At 39.2% G+C, this 17,178-nt stretch overlaps 1 protein-coding gene across 9 annotated transcripts in view; it reads left to right on the forward strand.

Annotated features, from left to right (window-relative positions):
- LOC146563764 (CUB and sushi domain-containing protein 3-like) overlaps window positions 1-17,178 on the forward strand; it is a 249,356-nt gene that overhangs the window by 37,073 nt on the left and 195,105 nt on the right. For all 9 annotated transcript variants that reach the window (XR_014894357.1, XM_085291050.1, XM_085291053.1 and 6 more), the window contains exon 3: window positions 6,265-6,377. Coding sequence is in view for 8 of the 9 variants with exons in the window: in XM_085291050.1 (XP_085147176.1) it covers window positions 6,265-6,377 (113 nt within the window). In the remaining variant the exon portion in view is untranslated. The remainder of the gene's footprint in view (window positions 1-6,264; window positions 6,378-17,178) is intronic.

Below are 17,178 nucleotides of genomic sequence, written 5' to 3' on the forward strand. Positions count from 1 at the left end.
TGCAATTCCAGTGCATAATACTACCTAGTGTTTCATTTCTCAAACCTGTTGAATTGTTGCCTGATTTGCAAGAAGCACTGAGGCAGAACATGCACTGACTTACACTGCACTGGCACTGTGTCGATACAAAGCGGTAAGTCATTCTTTTTACCTTGGCATTGCTGTCATCCATTAGTTTTTCAGAAAGCTATTGCTCTATATCCAAGTGACACTCTTGTTGGACAAATGGTTTTGTGCATTCTGAAGTGTTTTGCAATTTCTGTTCACTGAGCTGAACAGATTTTTTTTTTTACTTTTTTGTGAAAAAAAAAAGCTGTTTAAACAATTCATAAAAGTTTCTTAGACGGGAACATACTGTATGCTTACTGAATACTGTGCTGCTATGATTATGGTTTTTGTTTTTAAACCGGCTTTAATGAAAGATGCTGTAATCAGTTTCTATCCTGCATCAATACACTTATTTTTACTGATAGGCTAAAAGTTGTAAGCTGCATTATCTACAGCTTATGATAATTTTTTAACTCAAAGTTTGGAATTTACTTGCCAGTATTTCTTATATAACCCTCCTTTCCACTCAGGCATATCACTGATGTGAAATACAGTGAGACGTGCTTTTGCATGTTAAAATGTGTTTTAAGATTAACAGTTACAGTCGACTTTACAAACTTATGCCAGGCATTAGTTTGCCTTTTATTCTTATTCTATTTTTTCATCACTTTGACTTTTACTTTCCTCAGTGATTCTAGACTACCACCCATGGTGAGATTAATCCATAATCGCATATTAAACATGCCTTCTTTGTACAATCTCAGATGGAAGTATACTGTAGCTTGCACTCTTCTGTCTGATATCCAAGTCTTATTCCTTATTTCTGAGACAGCAGGCCCCTTGGTGTTGATTTGTTAATGATATTCCAACCATTTAACTGATACCCTTGTTGCCAAAGCAACAAGCTGCAGCAAACAGCAGATGTACTTTTTTGCATTTTGTTTGATACTTCTCTGGTACTGTATAGGTAGGAAACTTATTTCCCCTTGTTAATCCATTCATCACCCAAGTGGTAAAGACATCCCCACCATACACATATACATATGTATATGAACCATTTTTGGGTTCTACCGTTTTGTCCTGTCACTGATACAGAGGATATTTACTTTGCCCACTTAGAGAGTCTTAAAAATGTTACCATCCTTGGATAATTGGTTAATCTTTGACCTGTATTTATCATATAAATTAGGACATAGAACACATTCCTGCTCATTTTCACTCTCTGTGATTCTCACAGTGAACTAGAATTCGAGCAAGCGGTCACCTCAGCAAAATGAAAACTTTTTTGTTCTCCATTTGGATTCTGGGACAATAAATGTACATCTCACTCCTGAGAGGACAGTTTGGAGAAAGCATTAACTTGTTTTCAAAAAATAAATAAATAAATGGAAGCAAGTGACTGTTAACAATTTTAGAGACTGCAAGGATTGATGGCAGCAGCATTAGTAGTGATTCCTTTGGTGATTCCCATACAGTTCAGCATCTTTGATCTTCATCCAGAACAGGACAGGAGAGGGATACTGCTTTTGCCTGGAGGGACAGGGACTTCATTCTCAGAGGAACCCCACTGGGGAACCTTCCTCAGTAATCAACTCAGATACATTGCTGACAGGCTGGGGAGCCATCTGGGAACGTAGGACAGAGAGGGGCATGTGGAAACCCCCTTGATCGTCAGAACATATTAATGTACTCTGACTGAGGGCTAATTTATCTTGCTTCCAGGGGTTTGTTGCCACTCATACATCACAGCCACGTGCTGGTGTGAATAGACAGCACTGCAGTGTGCCATATAAATCACTGTTGTAACGATCTCTGTGCTGCCTTCAGGTGGCAAGAGAGCTGCCAACTTGGGTGTGGCCTCAACTGATCCAGCAGACTTTGATGAGTCAGCACCAATCTGTGCCTACATGCTGTGTCACGAGAAGTATTAGAATACATTTCCTCTAATTTCCCAAGTCCACCAGTTCGGTTTCTTCATGCTGGCCAGATTCAGCCAATGAAATGACACCTGTAGTAATTGAAGTCTTGAGTAGATGTTCTGGTGCAAATAGACTGTAAATTTGGCATCCCTCAAAGCTGGAGTTTTTTTTCAATAGGGGCTCTTCTTGTTTGAAAAAAAAAAATCACAGTTAAAAGAACTCTATGAGAAGGTGCTCCCTTATTCGCTTATTTAGCAATTTCATGAGCATTTGTGCTCAAACACTAGTTTTAAGTCTTCTTTTCTGTTCCCCTTGAAAAATATATAGAGTAAAATTAACTTTAATATGCTTTAAGATGAAAATAACTGGTGATTGACAAGTCATTACTCATACATGGACATCTCTGGTTCTTACAGATCTACCCTCATTCTTCTGAGAAATTTGTTTTTGTTGTTTTAATTATTGTGGAAAGTAGAAGTAAATCACAATAATTTTGTCTTCATTAAAATGTATTTAGATATTGCAAATTGATGATAATTCATCCTATTTGTCATGACACACTTCTCTTCCCTACATAAGCTGCCTTTGTAAGTTAAAAGTATCAGTATCTATATTCGTATCTGCAATACTGGCCCTGTACAGTGGAACTCCGACTTACGAAATTAATTCGTTCCAGAGGGTCTTTCTCAAGTCAAAATTTTCATAAGTCGAAGCACCATTTTCCATCGCCTTTTGAGTGAGGTGATTCTGGCTGAAGACGAAGTTCTTGGTGGAGGCTGAAGAAAGCATACGTATGCATGCATACATACGTACGTGTACATGTACATAACATTATGGAATTTAATTCTAAACTTTAAAACTTAAACTTACATATACGTTAATTAATGTACGTACGTACACTGTGCAATGATATTTTTTTAACATTTTTTTAAACTCGCTCATATTTATGCCTTATGCAGGCCCCATTATGAATGAATGAACGATAGGCTAATTGCAAACGAAAAGCACACGAAATAGCGCATCGCAACAACAATACGTCTTTCACGTGGAACAGCGAAACACATTTCGCAAACGAATTTTGTTACACGGGCATTTTGTCATACCACGGGCAAAAATATTGCCATTAAGTGCCTTCGTAACTTGAATTTTTCGTTAAATGGGGTCTTTGTAATTTGCAGTATCCAACAGCACTATCATTAAAACAGATTTTTGTTCCATATTATCCAGACCTTGTCTAGACTATGGACTATTGAAAGATTTTACAGAATAGATGAGCATAGATGTGCAGTTCCACTGTGAGGTTCAGAAATTGTAGATTCTTTCATTCCTCAGGACCCTTTAGTATCATTCTAACTATCATGTGCTGCCTCTTGGCCAGGACTCCCTTGAAAAAGAGGTTTTTGATCTCAGCGGGACATTCCTGGTTAAATAAAGGTTAAATAAAAAATAAAGAAAAATCATTCTAATGCATTAGTAATGTGATGCATTCTAATTATCTCAAAATCAGTTGCACTCATAACATGTCCTTGTCTTTGCAGACAAGCAGAATAAGTGTTTCTTATGTGGAGGCATGTTTCCATGCCTGTAGTTTAAGCGGATGCTTGTTCAGATTTTCAACTTTAAAATAGTCCAACATTATGCTGACCTGCAAAGCTGAGACGTGAGACCTGTCCACATTTGAAATTTGAGGTTTGGGAGTATAGAAGGGGGTATAGAATTTTGATGCATACCTAGACTTGTCACCTCTTAATCCCTTTCAATGCCAGATTTAGAAACACTGTCTCCACATAATGTCGGCTAAACCCATGGCATCCTCACTCCTTTGCTGTTTAGTGCTGATATGATGACAGTGCAATACTGCAGTTTTCTGTTTTATTATCCACCTGTGATCATAAGAACATGTTTTTGCCTTTTTTTTCTCTAGATTTTTGGATGATTTTAGGAGAAGCATTCCTCTCTCTACCCTGTGTATATTGGTATACTGCATCATTTTTTTGTCTCTCTCCTAATTTCTCTATATCACGTATATCATGTTGCCATAGCAGCACTTTTCCTCTTCTTTCTACACTCAGTTTTTATAGGCATTGGTGAAAGAAAAAAAAAACTTTGTCAATTTGTTATTTGTGGATATAATAATTCAGTCTTCATTTGCTGCACTTCTCCAGTAACCATTTCAGGTCAAGGCTTTTTAGTGTCATTGTGTAACTGCATTGCACTCAAGCTGATGAGTGCCATCAATATCTGTGTGAGCATGCACTCTGAAGCCACTGATTGTTCTGTTCTTGTCTGTTCTGCTCAGCCAATAATTAGTTCCCCCATGCATCCTCCTCCCTAGACATGGGGTAAGGAGAGCAATTTTAAAGACTGCTCAGCTTGACATCAAACTGTAATTCACTGAAAGCATGTAACTATTACACAAAATGGCACCGTAGACCCCTCCAACCCCCGTCTTCCTGTTGAAATGGCAAAGAAAGAATTGTTTTGCAAAAGAAAGGCTGAGGATTCGTTTGCTAAATGCAGCAGCGGCCAGTGGCGGGACCAAAGGGAAAGGCCAGGTTTACACACTTGTCTTTTCAATGTGACTTTTGTGCTTGATAGCACAGAGCCAAAGTCATGTCAAACTGATGCCTCCATGCGTGACATTCTAATGCCAGCTATATCATGAGATTTGTTTCCACTCCACATCCGTAAGAATTTTGGTGCACTTTTTTTCTGGTATAGTTTTCGTTCCTCCTTTCTCTCCACTCTGTACAGTGTGGGCGCTGAGTAGGCTTTGAGTGACATTCCCCTTATTATCTAGGTTGTAACCAGTTGAGAGATTTCAGTAAATGTCATTGGTCAAAAACATTAATAAGTAAGATAATGAAAAGTGGTAAATAATGTTTCAGTGTGTTACCTGTCTCTTGTGTTTTTCTAGTTATTTTTAAAGACTCCAACAAGGTGTTCTGATTGTGCAACCTTTTATTTGCTTTTAATTGACCCACCAGGCAAATTATGTACAATGATCTTTTTTTACATTAAGCTTCTAAGATTACCCTTTTTTCTTTCCGTTATTCAGTAACGGCATGCAGCAGCTGATGTTAAGCAATATCTTGGCATGCTGGGCTGTGCCTGCAAAAAAGGGTGATTATTTACTACACAGTTCACAGTGCTGTAATTGTAAACTCTATTGAAGTTGTAAATACAGCACCTTCTTCATTACTGTCACTTGGGAAGTTTCTGTTTTTGCACATTTGGCCTGCTGCAGACATTATTCACCTGGCTTATTGTCAAACAGAGATTTGGTCACACATATGGCTCCAAAAATGTGTAATAAAAAAGAAAAAGCGAGAAAACGAGAGGGCAATAGAAAAGGAGACATTTTGTTTCATGCACAACTTTAGTTCATGCTTCGTTGCCTGGCTTACAGCAGTGGAAGGTCGATAGAACATTAGCAACTGCCGCTGAGGAATGGTCAGCAACACATCTTGTTTACGACGTCGTGAAAGTAAATGGATTTGTTTGGGTCTGCACCTAATTTGAAATGCAGTAATGAAGCAGTCTGTTACAATGCAGCTGCCAGCCCTCACAGGCCAACCAACAATGGGGAAGGTTCCCGCTTGGGTTTTGATTGTATAGTACTGAGTATATTACTGCTGGACAAATTGCATCACAATTCTCAGAGCTGTTCTGTTTTATTAGACCCAAAATGCTATGGCACACTGCTGCTGTGAGGACTTTTAAATTGTCGTTATATGTAACAAGTTTAACTGTGTGTGAAGTCGTTGGATTTTGTTCGCACACATCTCTCAACAGAAAAATGTAAATTACAGTAATTTACCTTCACAGGTAGCCTAGCTGATTTAAATAAAAAAACAAACAAGCATATATTTAATATGTTCAATTTCAGCCTCACGAGTTTTTAAGTTGTCTGTTTAGAATTGTTAATTTTTCAAAGGAGAAACAAAAGCATAATTGGATTCAGGAGTATTCACAGGGGATGCTGAACCTCCATTACTGGAGGTCTGAGTTTCCCTTGAACTTGTTTTATTTTAGCTTGTGGAATCTAAAAAGTGCATCCTGTTTCTATTTACAAAAAATAAATAAATATACAGATATATATAACATATGACAGGTTTTTGTGGATGCCATCACATAGTTCAAGTTCATAAAAAAAACTCATTTCTTATGTTCCATGTTTGAAAGTGAGGTTTCTTTTTTCAGGGGGCATCTTATTTCATGCTGGTGTAAAGGATGTGGAAATGTTATGAATTCAGTCATGCATTCAGTTCTGAGGTCTCTTTTTCCTATTCTACAGGTTAACAGGATTTACCATCCCTCCACCTGTTACCAGTTCTGGCTCTATTTTTTCCCTGAGGCTTACCAGTGACTTTGCAGTAAGCGCTCATGGATTTAAGGTAGCTTATGAAGGTAAGGACAGCATAATTTTCTGCTCTTTGTCTCTTCCTGTCATTCTTTCATACATAGTATGGCAAAAAATGTGTGTATTAATGTGTAATATGCAGTGTTAGAAACTATGATGAAGTAGCTGTGTTCATTTAGAAGAAAAATCCTTCTGCCAGGAGAAGGAGACAACATTTATTCTTACGAGAAGGAACCTGTGATCACACTTACCGCACCTGATTTCCTTTAGGGCTTCCACTGTTGAGTTATGGAAACATTAGGCTCTTCAATTAAGCAAATTAATCCAATATTTTCCAAATCCAACATCCCTCCCCCAAAGTCCAGAACCTTTCCTGCGACTCCAGAGGTGGATCTGAAATTGCTTGGCAGATGGCGATGGGAATTAGTTGAACTAATGAATGCACTGAGTTATCTGTGTTGGAGCAGAGCTGAGTGCAGCGGGGAGCTGTCTAAATATGAGCAATCCTTCTGTGACCATCTTGTTCATTCCTGCTCTTTTCCCCGTCTGCTGTTTCAGGTGAAAGCGTTCATTCATCCATCTCTGTGTCTCGTTCTTTTTCCATTCTTACTTTACGTTTTGTCTTAATGTTTTCCTTTCCTTCCCTCCTTGGGTATCAACTTGTTCGCTTGCCTAGTCCCCACGACCTTCTATCTGTACAGCCAATTCGAAAAAAGTTGAGATGCTGTGTAAAATGTAATTCTGTAATTTGAAATTGATGGCAGCACCATTTCTTAAAGAAGTTGGGACACAGCCATGTTTACCTCTTTAGTCTGGAGGACATGATGTTTGTGTTTTCTAAAATGAATTTCAAATAGTCCATTTTTAATGAGCTTTGGTTCAGAAAGACAGCAACATTTCTTGATTATGTTCACATATGGCTTTTTCTTTGCATGTTAAAGCTGTGACCTGCATTCGTGGATGTCACAGTCAGTGTCACAGATGTCACAGGAAGTGTTTCTGAGCCTATTCACTGATTTCACTGACAGAATCATGCCTATTTTTAGTGCAATGGTGCCCAAGTACCCGAAGATCATGTGTTTTCGACACTGATTTCCAGCCTTGTCCCCTGCACACAGAGATTTCTCCAGATTCTTTGAATCATTTGGTAATATTATGCACTTTAGATGATGTGATCGTTAAAGTCTTCACAATTTTACACAGAGAAACATTATTCTGAATTAATTTTTTTAATGTTTATTATTTTTTGTAGATCGATTAAACTCTGTCCATTTTAATGAGTAACTCTGCCTCTCTTTTATTATCCCATTACTGGACTGTTGCCAGGTAACCTAATTAGTTACTCCAACTGTCTCCTTTTTAGTACCACGTACTTTTCCATCTCCTTGTTGTCCCCATCCCAAATTTTTTGACCCAGGTTGCTGCCATAAAATTCAAAATGAGCTAATATTTTCATGAAATTATAAAGGTCTAAATTTAAACAGCTATTTAAATAGTTATATAAACAATATGTTTATGTCCAGTTTTGGATAAATTGGGTTCATGAGATTTGCAAATCACCACATTGTGTTTTAAATAACATTTTACACAGCATCCTGACCTTTTTTTTTTTTTTTTAAACTTGTGTTATATTTGTTTCTTTAGCTTTTTTGCACTCTTCTACACCCTTTTTTCTTACTTTCTGCTTGAATCGTTCACTAACAGGCTGACCCCGTCCTTGAGACCCTCTATCTTCATCTTCCCACCTGCCCCAGACCTAGCCAGCCAAGGTCATTTCCCCTGTCCATCTGCCACTGAGACTTTCTCCATCTTTACTCTTTCTGCCTCTTTTTTTCCTGAGCGTGACTGCATTTCCTTTCCTGCATCAATTTTTTTTGTGTCTCTCTTGCTCTTCCCTGGGTGGTTTGGTTGTATTCCAGTTTCTGCGTGTTTACTCTCCAACACAATTTCATGCTGATGGGGATATTTAACACATCGTTACACATAAGGCACAGCTTTATTCCTGTTTTCTTAGCAGCACTGTAGTTAAAACTACAGTTGAGAATATTTGCAAACATGTACAATAGGCAACATAATATCAAAGCGGTTTATTTCATTTCGTAGCTAGTACATTACTGTAACTGTAACTTCGGTCGTTGCTGTGCTTTTTGGAAGTCGAATTTCCCAGAGGAACCCACCCGAGGGATTAATAAAGTTCTATCTTATCTTATCTCTCTTATCTTAATCAGGAAAATGTTTCGTTTGAAAATTTTACACTCTATGTTTCACTGTAACATGCAGTGTAACATTGAGTTTGTTAGGCCTATCACTCATTCTTTAATGGCTCATTGTGGCAATGCTGTTTCTCAAAAATATCAGTGTGTTTTTTTAAATCATCTGCTGGTTTAAAGTGTGTAACTGAGAGCACGATTTGAGAGAACCAGTTAGTATGAAAACTAATCCTGGTCCCGTCATTCTATCCTTCATGTAGTTGTCAAACCTTTGAAACAAGAATTCATTTCAAGCCTTTAACCTAACACTAAGCACTTGCTTTACATGCCTAAACCTAATCGCTGTTAGTTTACGGCCATGTGGCGCTGTTTTGATGCACTCATCTGTGACTTAACATCATAGCCTTGAGGTGCACTCTTCCGCCTCCTCTGCCTCATTTGGGCCTCATTTGGATGTTTACTGATCTACTTTTTGTCCATTGGGCAACACGCAATCTAGGAAGACTTGAGTGACACGTGGTGGCCTGTGCCCTGCCTTTGAACCTACTACTCCAAAACTACTACTCCACCAAAAAATGTTTTGGTGGAGTAGTAGTTTTTCTAGTCAGAGATTCTTATGAGTGCTACATTTAAAAAAAGTTCAGTGTACTCCTCCATAATGTATTCATTTTCACATCTGAGTAACTGTCACAGTACCATTGTTCCTTGTTATATTGCTGTGGTTATCCACATCTCGCACATGAATATGTATGTGCTGCTCATTCTTATGTTTTAAAATGTGTTATGATAGAATTATTATTGCAATTAAGTGGAACTGAATCTACATGCATTTGAAGGACACGGCCAGATGGAGATGCTGTCAGTCTTTTATATAGTTTCCTATAATGCACAACAATCCATCAAACATTCTCCAGCAACCAGTGGTTTTATTTTATTTTTTTTTATTTGTCGTGCCTACTTTCTTGTACTACCACAATTCTGTCAGAGTGACCTTTATGCTTACTCACGGCCTGGAAGGATCATGCTGCATTTATAAGGGAGTGGAGATACAGGCTTTTTCTACAACACTGCTAAACAATGGCCACTAGTGCTTTAGAGATACAGCAGTGCATTGTACATATGCTGGTAGCAAAGGTATCTGCTTGCCCTTTGTTGCAGGGAGTGTGTTTTCAACAAAACAAAAAAAAAAGTATTTGTCTGCTTGTCTTAAATCTTTCCCACTGGCATTTCATCCACCACTGTTGTTTGAGGACTCTTTGAAGGACAGCTGACCCATACAATGCAATTTCATCTTGTCCCCCTGAATCATTTCATTTGTGTTTCATTTGTGTAGCAATCCAGATTTTCCACTGAGTTGGACATATATGTTTGTATGTCTGTGCATGTCGATGTGTTATTTGCTCTGTGATCCAACATGGCTTTAGTCAGTGCTCTTTTCCACTCCTGCATAAAACAGCTCAGCTCGGCAGCCTGCTCACAGGCAATCTACCCAGGCGATTCCTGTGGGGAAAGTATGCTGCATGTGTGCTCACAAACACTGCCACTCCGTCAAACTTCCATCTTCTTCAAAGGGCTACACAGTCATTAGATATACAAGGGGAAAAAATAGCACAGCCCAAGAGAAATCTCGCACCCAACTACCCCATTTGCTATTTCACATAACTCACTTGTTACCACTGTGATGAGGATAATGCAAGCCCTTCTCATTGTCTTTATGTGAATTTTAAGCAAAAACTGAACAGGAGTGTTTGCTATGAGGATGTTCTGGTCTTTTGTCGTTTTTCTTTGTTTTGAAATACATTTGACATATTCTGTTAACATTATTGTAAAGAAGAAATAATTTCCCCTTTTTCCTTAGACTTTACATATAATTCTGAATTTATTTCGCACACTGGGCAATGCTTTGTTAGGCTAAAAGACCTCAGTTTGTAAGGTAAATTTGCATTCACTGTTCCACCAAAAGTCAAGTCTGCACAGGTTTTCATGTTTAGCACAAGCCCCCAGTGTTGGGGAGCAGCTGTTTTCACAAGGTTCGGTTCTATCAACAGTTTATTTAAGGCCCTCCAGACAGCACCACTTGTTAGCTCAAGGCTAACACTGCATCTCACACACTTAATATCTTTAGGGGGTGCTTTAAATCCTCATAAAATCTGAAACCCCGATTCAATGTTACGTGCGGGCTCTTATTCAAAGTACTACTTTCTTTTCCTAAAAATTTCCGTGTGGTTACATAGCGAGCAGGTTTTAGTACTTTTTCCCCTTCATATGATAAAAGACTTTATCTAAAGCAACAGCTTCAAAGATCTGCAATGTGTCCTGTGAATTCATTCAAGGGCTACATCTGTCTGACACATTAGTTATGACTTTCCATACACCGAAGGGCAGTGAGTCAGTGCGGGTATAATTATAGTGGGGATGCATCTATTACTTTTTAATTAGTGACCTGGGGTTACTTTTTCAAAACATTTACTTTCGAGAAATAGTCCTTTGTTTCACTCTGTAGTTCTCTTAAAGAGAAGTCTGGATTAGATTGCCTGAAATTTACCCTAAGCAAGTTTCAATGGTATATTAGTCTGTTGTGTTTTTTTTGTTTAGTTTTTATTTTTGCTCTTACAGAGAATGGGCATCAGACCTGTGAATCTATACATCAGATCCTTTAGCAACATTGAGCCCTGAATAAACGTCTACGTTTTTTTTTTTTTTTTAAAGTTTAATACTTTATCTAAAGCTTAAAAATGCTTGAAAAAACATTATACCCTTGCAAAAGAAATCAATATAAGTCCATGAGAAGTTATTGAGGAGAGTTACATTTCTTATAAAATGTAATGTCATCCTGAAAAATAATTTCATCACATTTTTATTTGGCTGAGTGCGGTCTGCCCAATGTCCCAGCAACATCTGGTAGCTGAAATTAAAACTGGCTCTGTTCAGGCGCAAACTGAGGTTCACAGGGTACAATCTGCTTTTGGGTATGGTTTGGAGCCCATGAATCAAAGGACGCAAGTTGATATATTCTTGTTGTTACGACCTCTGGCCTCAGGTGGCCCCGCCTTCCTCTATGGAAATCAAAGCGTTCCAGGACTCACGGGTGATTGGCTGGCCAGGGACCTATGCCCGCCCAACTTCATGCAGATCAGAGTGTGTCAGTCCACACACACCATTGGCTGCTGCAGGAGCCTTGAACACGACGGACCAATGACGCGCCTGCCTGCATTTACTGGGAAGCATAAAAGGCTGAGGATTCTTCATTTCTGGGGGACTTGTTGATGTGAACAGACTGTGTAGACTGTCCCTCCTGCCTTTGCAACACCTGACAATTTTCTACAGTACACAGTCATGGCATTCGGCATGTATAACTAGGGGTGGGTTTTGATTATCGATTTGGTCTGGATAACGTGATATCGATTCATTAAAATCCTGAATCGATTTTTTAATATAAATTTATTTTGCCCGAAACGCCAGAATCTCAGGTTAAACCTCACAAAATGTCTACAACCACCAAACAGCTAAAACAGTAAATGAGAGCAGGTACACGGATTCTACACAAAGACGCGGACCCAACGCATCTGAATGAGTGAGATGTCGCCTTTCTCACCCGAATGCATGTACAGGGATACGCCGTCGGGGCTGAAAGCCAAAAGCTCACTGATTTTGAAGCGTCGGCAGGTCCGCGCTTTGTGTTTACGTCTTTTTTGCGCTAGATTCTGAAGCTGCAGGTTTTATCTCTCTCCAAACAATATTGACTGAACCAGCAGCAAAAGATGATCCAAACTGCACTTATCATAAACATCGCCACGAATTTCCTCTTACTTTTGCTGTTTTGCTTCCACCACGATAAAATCACACTTCATGTAGAGCACGTTCTCTCTCTCTTTAAATCGATAATAAAAACCTACCCCTACTTATTACCCACCAGTCTACGGTGTCGGCAGCTGTTTTTTGTTGTTGTTGTTTTTTCTTACTTCCGACAAGAAAGCCTCATTTCCGCTGTTCAATACTGAACAAATTAAAACTTTTTAAAATTATGCAAAACTGCAAAATGCTTTGCGGTGTCTCTAATCAAACCTCTGTAACTTTGCTGTGCTTCACTTCATTTTTGACTGCACAATATTTTTAAGGTCATCTGCCATAAAAACCCAGACCAGGAAAAATGCCTTCATGTTTTTCTGTGTTTTATCCTCAGTTACTTTGACACAAAGGAATCTGCTGTAATGCTTACACCTTTGATAAAATCTCACAAGTGTCAGGTTTCTTTTTATAGATATAAAAATATTGATATGTATTGATAAGTGATCAGAATTATAATATTTCTGACTGTCTGAGGCAAAATTTCCCCGAATCGAATCGAATCGTGGATTGAATCGATTCAGGACCTTGTGAATCGGGATGGAATCAATTCTAGAAATCAGTGACGATACCCAGCCCGATGTGTAACGCTCCTGCCACCTTCCAGAGGCTGATAAATAAAGTCCTCCGTGGCCTGTCCAACTGCAGTACCTACCTAGATGATCTAGTAATTTATACAGAAACATGGAAAGATCATTTGGAAACTCTACGTCAGAGATTTCACCGTTTGGCTCAAGCTACTCTAACTCTCAACTTAGCTAAGTGTGAGTTTTCCAAAGCTACAGTGACGTACTTGGGCAGGGAGGTGGGACGTGGACAGGTCCGGCCCATTGATGCCAAAGTGGCAGTGATTAAAGAGTTCCCCACACCTACCACCAGGCGTGAGTTGCGTAGGTTTTTAGGGATGGTGCAGAAACTACAGAAACTTTTGTAAAAATTTCTCCTCTGTAGTCAAGCCATTGACTGACCTACTCAGCCCAAAGGTTGAGTTTATATGGTCAAGTGAGTGTCAAGATGCTTTTGAGAGTGCAAAAGCCCTTCTCTGCCACACCCCTGTGTTATCTGCACCTGATTTGACGCGACCATTCAAACTTGAGGTTGATGCCAGTGCTGTCGGGGCTGGGGCAGTGCTGTTGCAAGAAGACTTGCAGGGTTTGGACCACCCCATTTGTTACTTTTCCCGCAAGTTTAATAAAAATCAGTTAAACTACTCCACCATTGAAAAGGAGACCCTGGCTTTGTTGTTGGCTCTTCAGCACTTTCATGTATACCTGGGGTCCAGCATGTTACCTCTTGTTGTGTACACTGACCACAACCCACTCGTGTTCCTTGCTCGCATGTTTAATCATAACCAACGCCTTATGCGCTGGGCTCTGTTGCTGCAGGAATACAACTTAAGTATTTACCACAAAAAGGGGTCTGGAAATGTTTTATAGCTGTTGCATGTGCATTTCAGAATCCAAATGCCTGAAGCAATCTGGACACATGGACATTTAACCAGCCAGCTCCCTAGCACAAAGTCTGCTTGATTTCTAATTGTACCCATGTGAATATAGTACGAGTAATTCTCAAATGAATTCACGCTGAACGATGTGCCTTAACTAGCACCACGGTGAGAAACGGCAACTTGGGACAATGTTCCAGCCTAATTCTTTTAGCATTTTCTAAAGTAAAAAATCTGGAGGAATGTGAATTAAAGATTGCTAAGATTTTCCTTGGGATTTGCATTGGGAATGACAAGGGTAGACAGGACTAGGAATGAGTATATCAGCTCACAAAGGATGGGTCATGCACAAAGTGAAAATAAGAAGATTAAGCTCATTTGGACATGTATGATGGAGAGATACTGGGTATATTGGGAGACAGATATTGCTGAAGAGCGACTTGCCAAGCAAGAAGGAAAGAGGAAGGGCAAAAATGCCATAAGGTGCAAGCATCTGTTACAATAGTGCTCTGCATTTCCCTCTATGTTTTCCTGTTTTACCAAAATAAGTGTCAAACTCTTTTTTTAAACCTTTTTTTGAAAACTGTCTCCTGCCTGACCTCATGTATTATAATAGTAGATTTAAATATTAAACTTCTAGAGAGAAAAGCTTGAAATATATAAAAATTCTACTTTTTTTTCCTAATATGCCTGTGTATAATACAGTTGTTTATATTAGGGAATGAGGGATATTATATATGTGTATATATATATATATGTATACACACACACACACACACACACACACACACACACACACATATATATATATATATATATATATATATAAAAACACCCAGCTCGCCCCTGTGGGCGGTTTATCCTTCAAGCTCGGGTCCTCTACCAGAGGCCTGGGAGCTTGAGGGTCCTGCGCAGTATCTTAGCTGTTCCCAGGACTGTGCTCTTCTGGACAGAGATCTCCGATGTTATTCCCGGGATCTGCTGGAGCCACACGCCTAGCTTGGGAGTCACCGCACCTAGTGCTCCGATTACCACGGGGACCACCGTTACCTTCACCCTCCACATCCTCTCGAGCTCTTCTCTGAGCCCTTGGTATTTCTCCAGCTTCTCGTGTTCCTTCTTCCTGATATTGCTGTTATTCGGAACCGCTACATTTATCACTACGGCCGTCTTCTTCTGTTTGTCTACCACCACTATGTCCGGTTGGTTAGCCACCACCGGCCACCACCACCACCACTATGCCGGCCACTTGGTTATGGCGTTCCATGTATGCCTTGGAAATGATGGTGGCTAACCAACCGGACATAGTAGTGGTAGACAAACTGAAGAAGACGGCCATAGTGATAAATGTAGCGGTTCCCAATGACAGCAACATCAGTGAGAAGGAACACGAGAAGCTCGAGAAATACCAAGGGCTCAGAGAAGAGCTCAAGAAAATGTGGAGGGTGAAGGTAACAGTGGTCCTGATGGTAATTGGGGTACTAGGTGCGGTGACTCCCAAACTAGGTGAGTGGCTCCAGCAGATCCCAGGAACAACATTGGAGATCTCTGTCCAAAAGAGCACAGTCCTGGGAACAGCTAAGATACTGCGCAGGACCCTCAAGCTCCCAGGCCTCTGGTAGAGAACCCGAGCCTGAAGGATAGACCACCCGCAGGGGCAAATGGGGGATTCTTTTATATATATAGATAGATGTAGATATATAGATATAGAGAGAGAGATCACAGTGTTATGGTCACCCAAACCTCACCCTCCATCTCCACACACATGTGTAATAAGTATAAAGTACAGTATGCTATGCACTGGTTGCTCAACAGCTGACCTTGTTTTCTTTCAACATCATTGGCACACTTCTGTGGCAATAAGTCATCCAAGGAATGCTTGGCACCATGTTTCAGCAGCCAGGCTCTTGACGCAGACTTTTTTTAAATTGGCCTATAAATGATAAATAGCTAAATCCCACTGTGCCTTTGGTATTTTCCGAAGAATATGACAATTCGAGTAATGTTGATGTCCAGTCACAAGGTAGTGATATGATGGAAGGCTTTGCAGGAAAAAGAATAGTTTGTGATTGACATTTCTGAATAACATCTAGTGCATACAGCTGCCTCCCTGACCGGTTGCCTTTTTTTTTTATTATTTTTTTTTGTGCCGTGTACGGATTATTTTTGGATGCTAATATTTTCAGCTCAGCGTTGTGCTGAATTTAAATCTGACATTCTCTGCATCAAACTGTAAAGGGTTGTTGTGGTGAGTTTGTAGATATTTAGATTGCCTTTGATGTGCTTAGTCACACTTTGTTGAACTTCACAAATTTGTTATTTCAAACAAATACATTTCAATTTCACAGGCTCTCTGTAGCTCCCACAGAGACGTAGTTTCTGTTTGTTGTTCGGGATCATGCTGTGCAATGCAGGGATGCCTACTTTTCTTGCAGCCTGCAGTACATAGCTATATTTAATAATTTGAAACTAGGAAAAAAACCTCAAAACAACAGATGAATGGCTGAGATTGTTTTGTCCTCGCATGTAGGCATCGGTCAACAATAAGCTACTACAGGCGACAAGTTTATATTCTACTGTCTTTGTCCTCAGGTTTACATAAGACAGACGGGTATTTTAAATGATCTTATTATTGTACCATATATCTAAGTGACATCGTACAATGTGTCACCTAGAATTAATCATGTGTCTGCATTAATAATGTGCATGCATAAAAAGGCCCATTACACATGGACCCCTTTAGACTTTCTACTATATAAGTTTAAAAGAATGTTTCAAGTTGGCATCATAATATGAGAATGCAATATATTGCTCCCAATGTTTCATTTAGCAGTCTCAAAGAAAATGCAATCAACCTGAAATTCTTTGTGCCTTCTTTAGAAAGTAATTAATATTTTTTAGTATTATTTAATTTTTTTAACCTTATACAATAAGTAAAGCTACAGTGTATGGTAGGTGAACAAATGGTCACTGTAGCATTAGATCTGTTTAAGCATTAGTATTTTACCAGCAGTAGTTGGCATTTTCTCAAGATAATTTAAAAAAAAGTCACACATGCTTTATTAACAGTGCATTATATTTGTACTTTATTTTTTATATTGCATTCATTACATATCATACATCATTACAGAGGAATGTGTTTATGAAAACCTGTGGGGAGAAGAGGATTAGTGATTGGATTAAAAAACACCCAAACTTTAAAAATCCTGGAAATTAACATTAGAAATGTGACTTCAGCATTAGGGTCTCTAATACACTGCTCTATATCCCTCTCCATCTGTTTATCCATTCATATATCCATCTGATAACTCAGTTTATATGTGTGTAAAAATGCCTTTTTGATTCCAG

This window comes from Mchenga conophoros, linkage group LG11 (genome assembly GCF_057382185.1).
Source record: "Mchenga conophoros isolate Kocher_MC1m ecotype Shallow Benthic linkage group LG11, M_conophoros_male_GT1.1, whole genome shotgun sequence".
NCBI classification, from domain to species: domain Eukaryota; kingdom Metazoa; phylum Chordata; class Actinopteri; order Cichliformes; family Cichlidae; genus Mchenga; species Mchenga conophoros.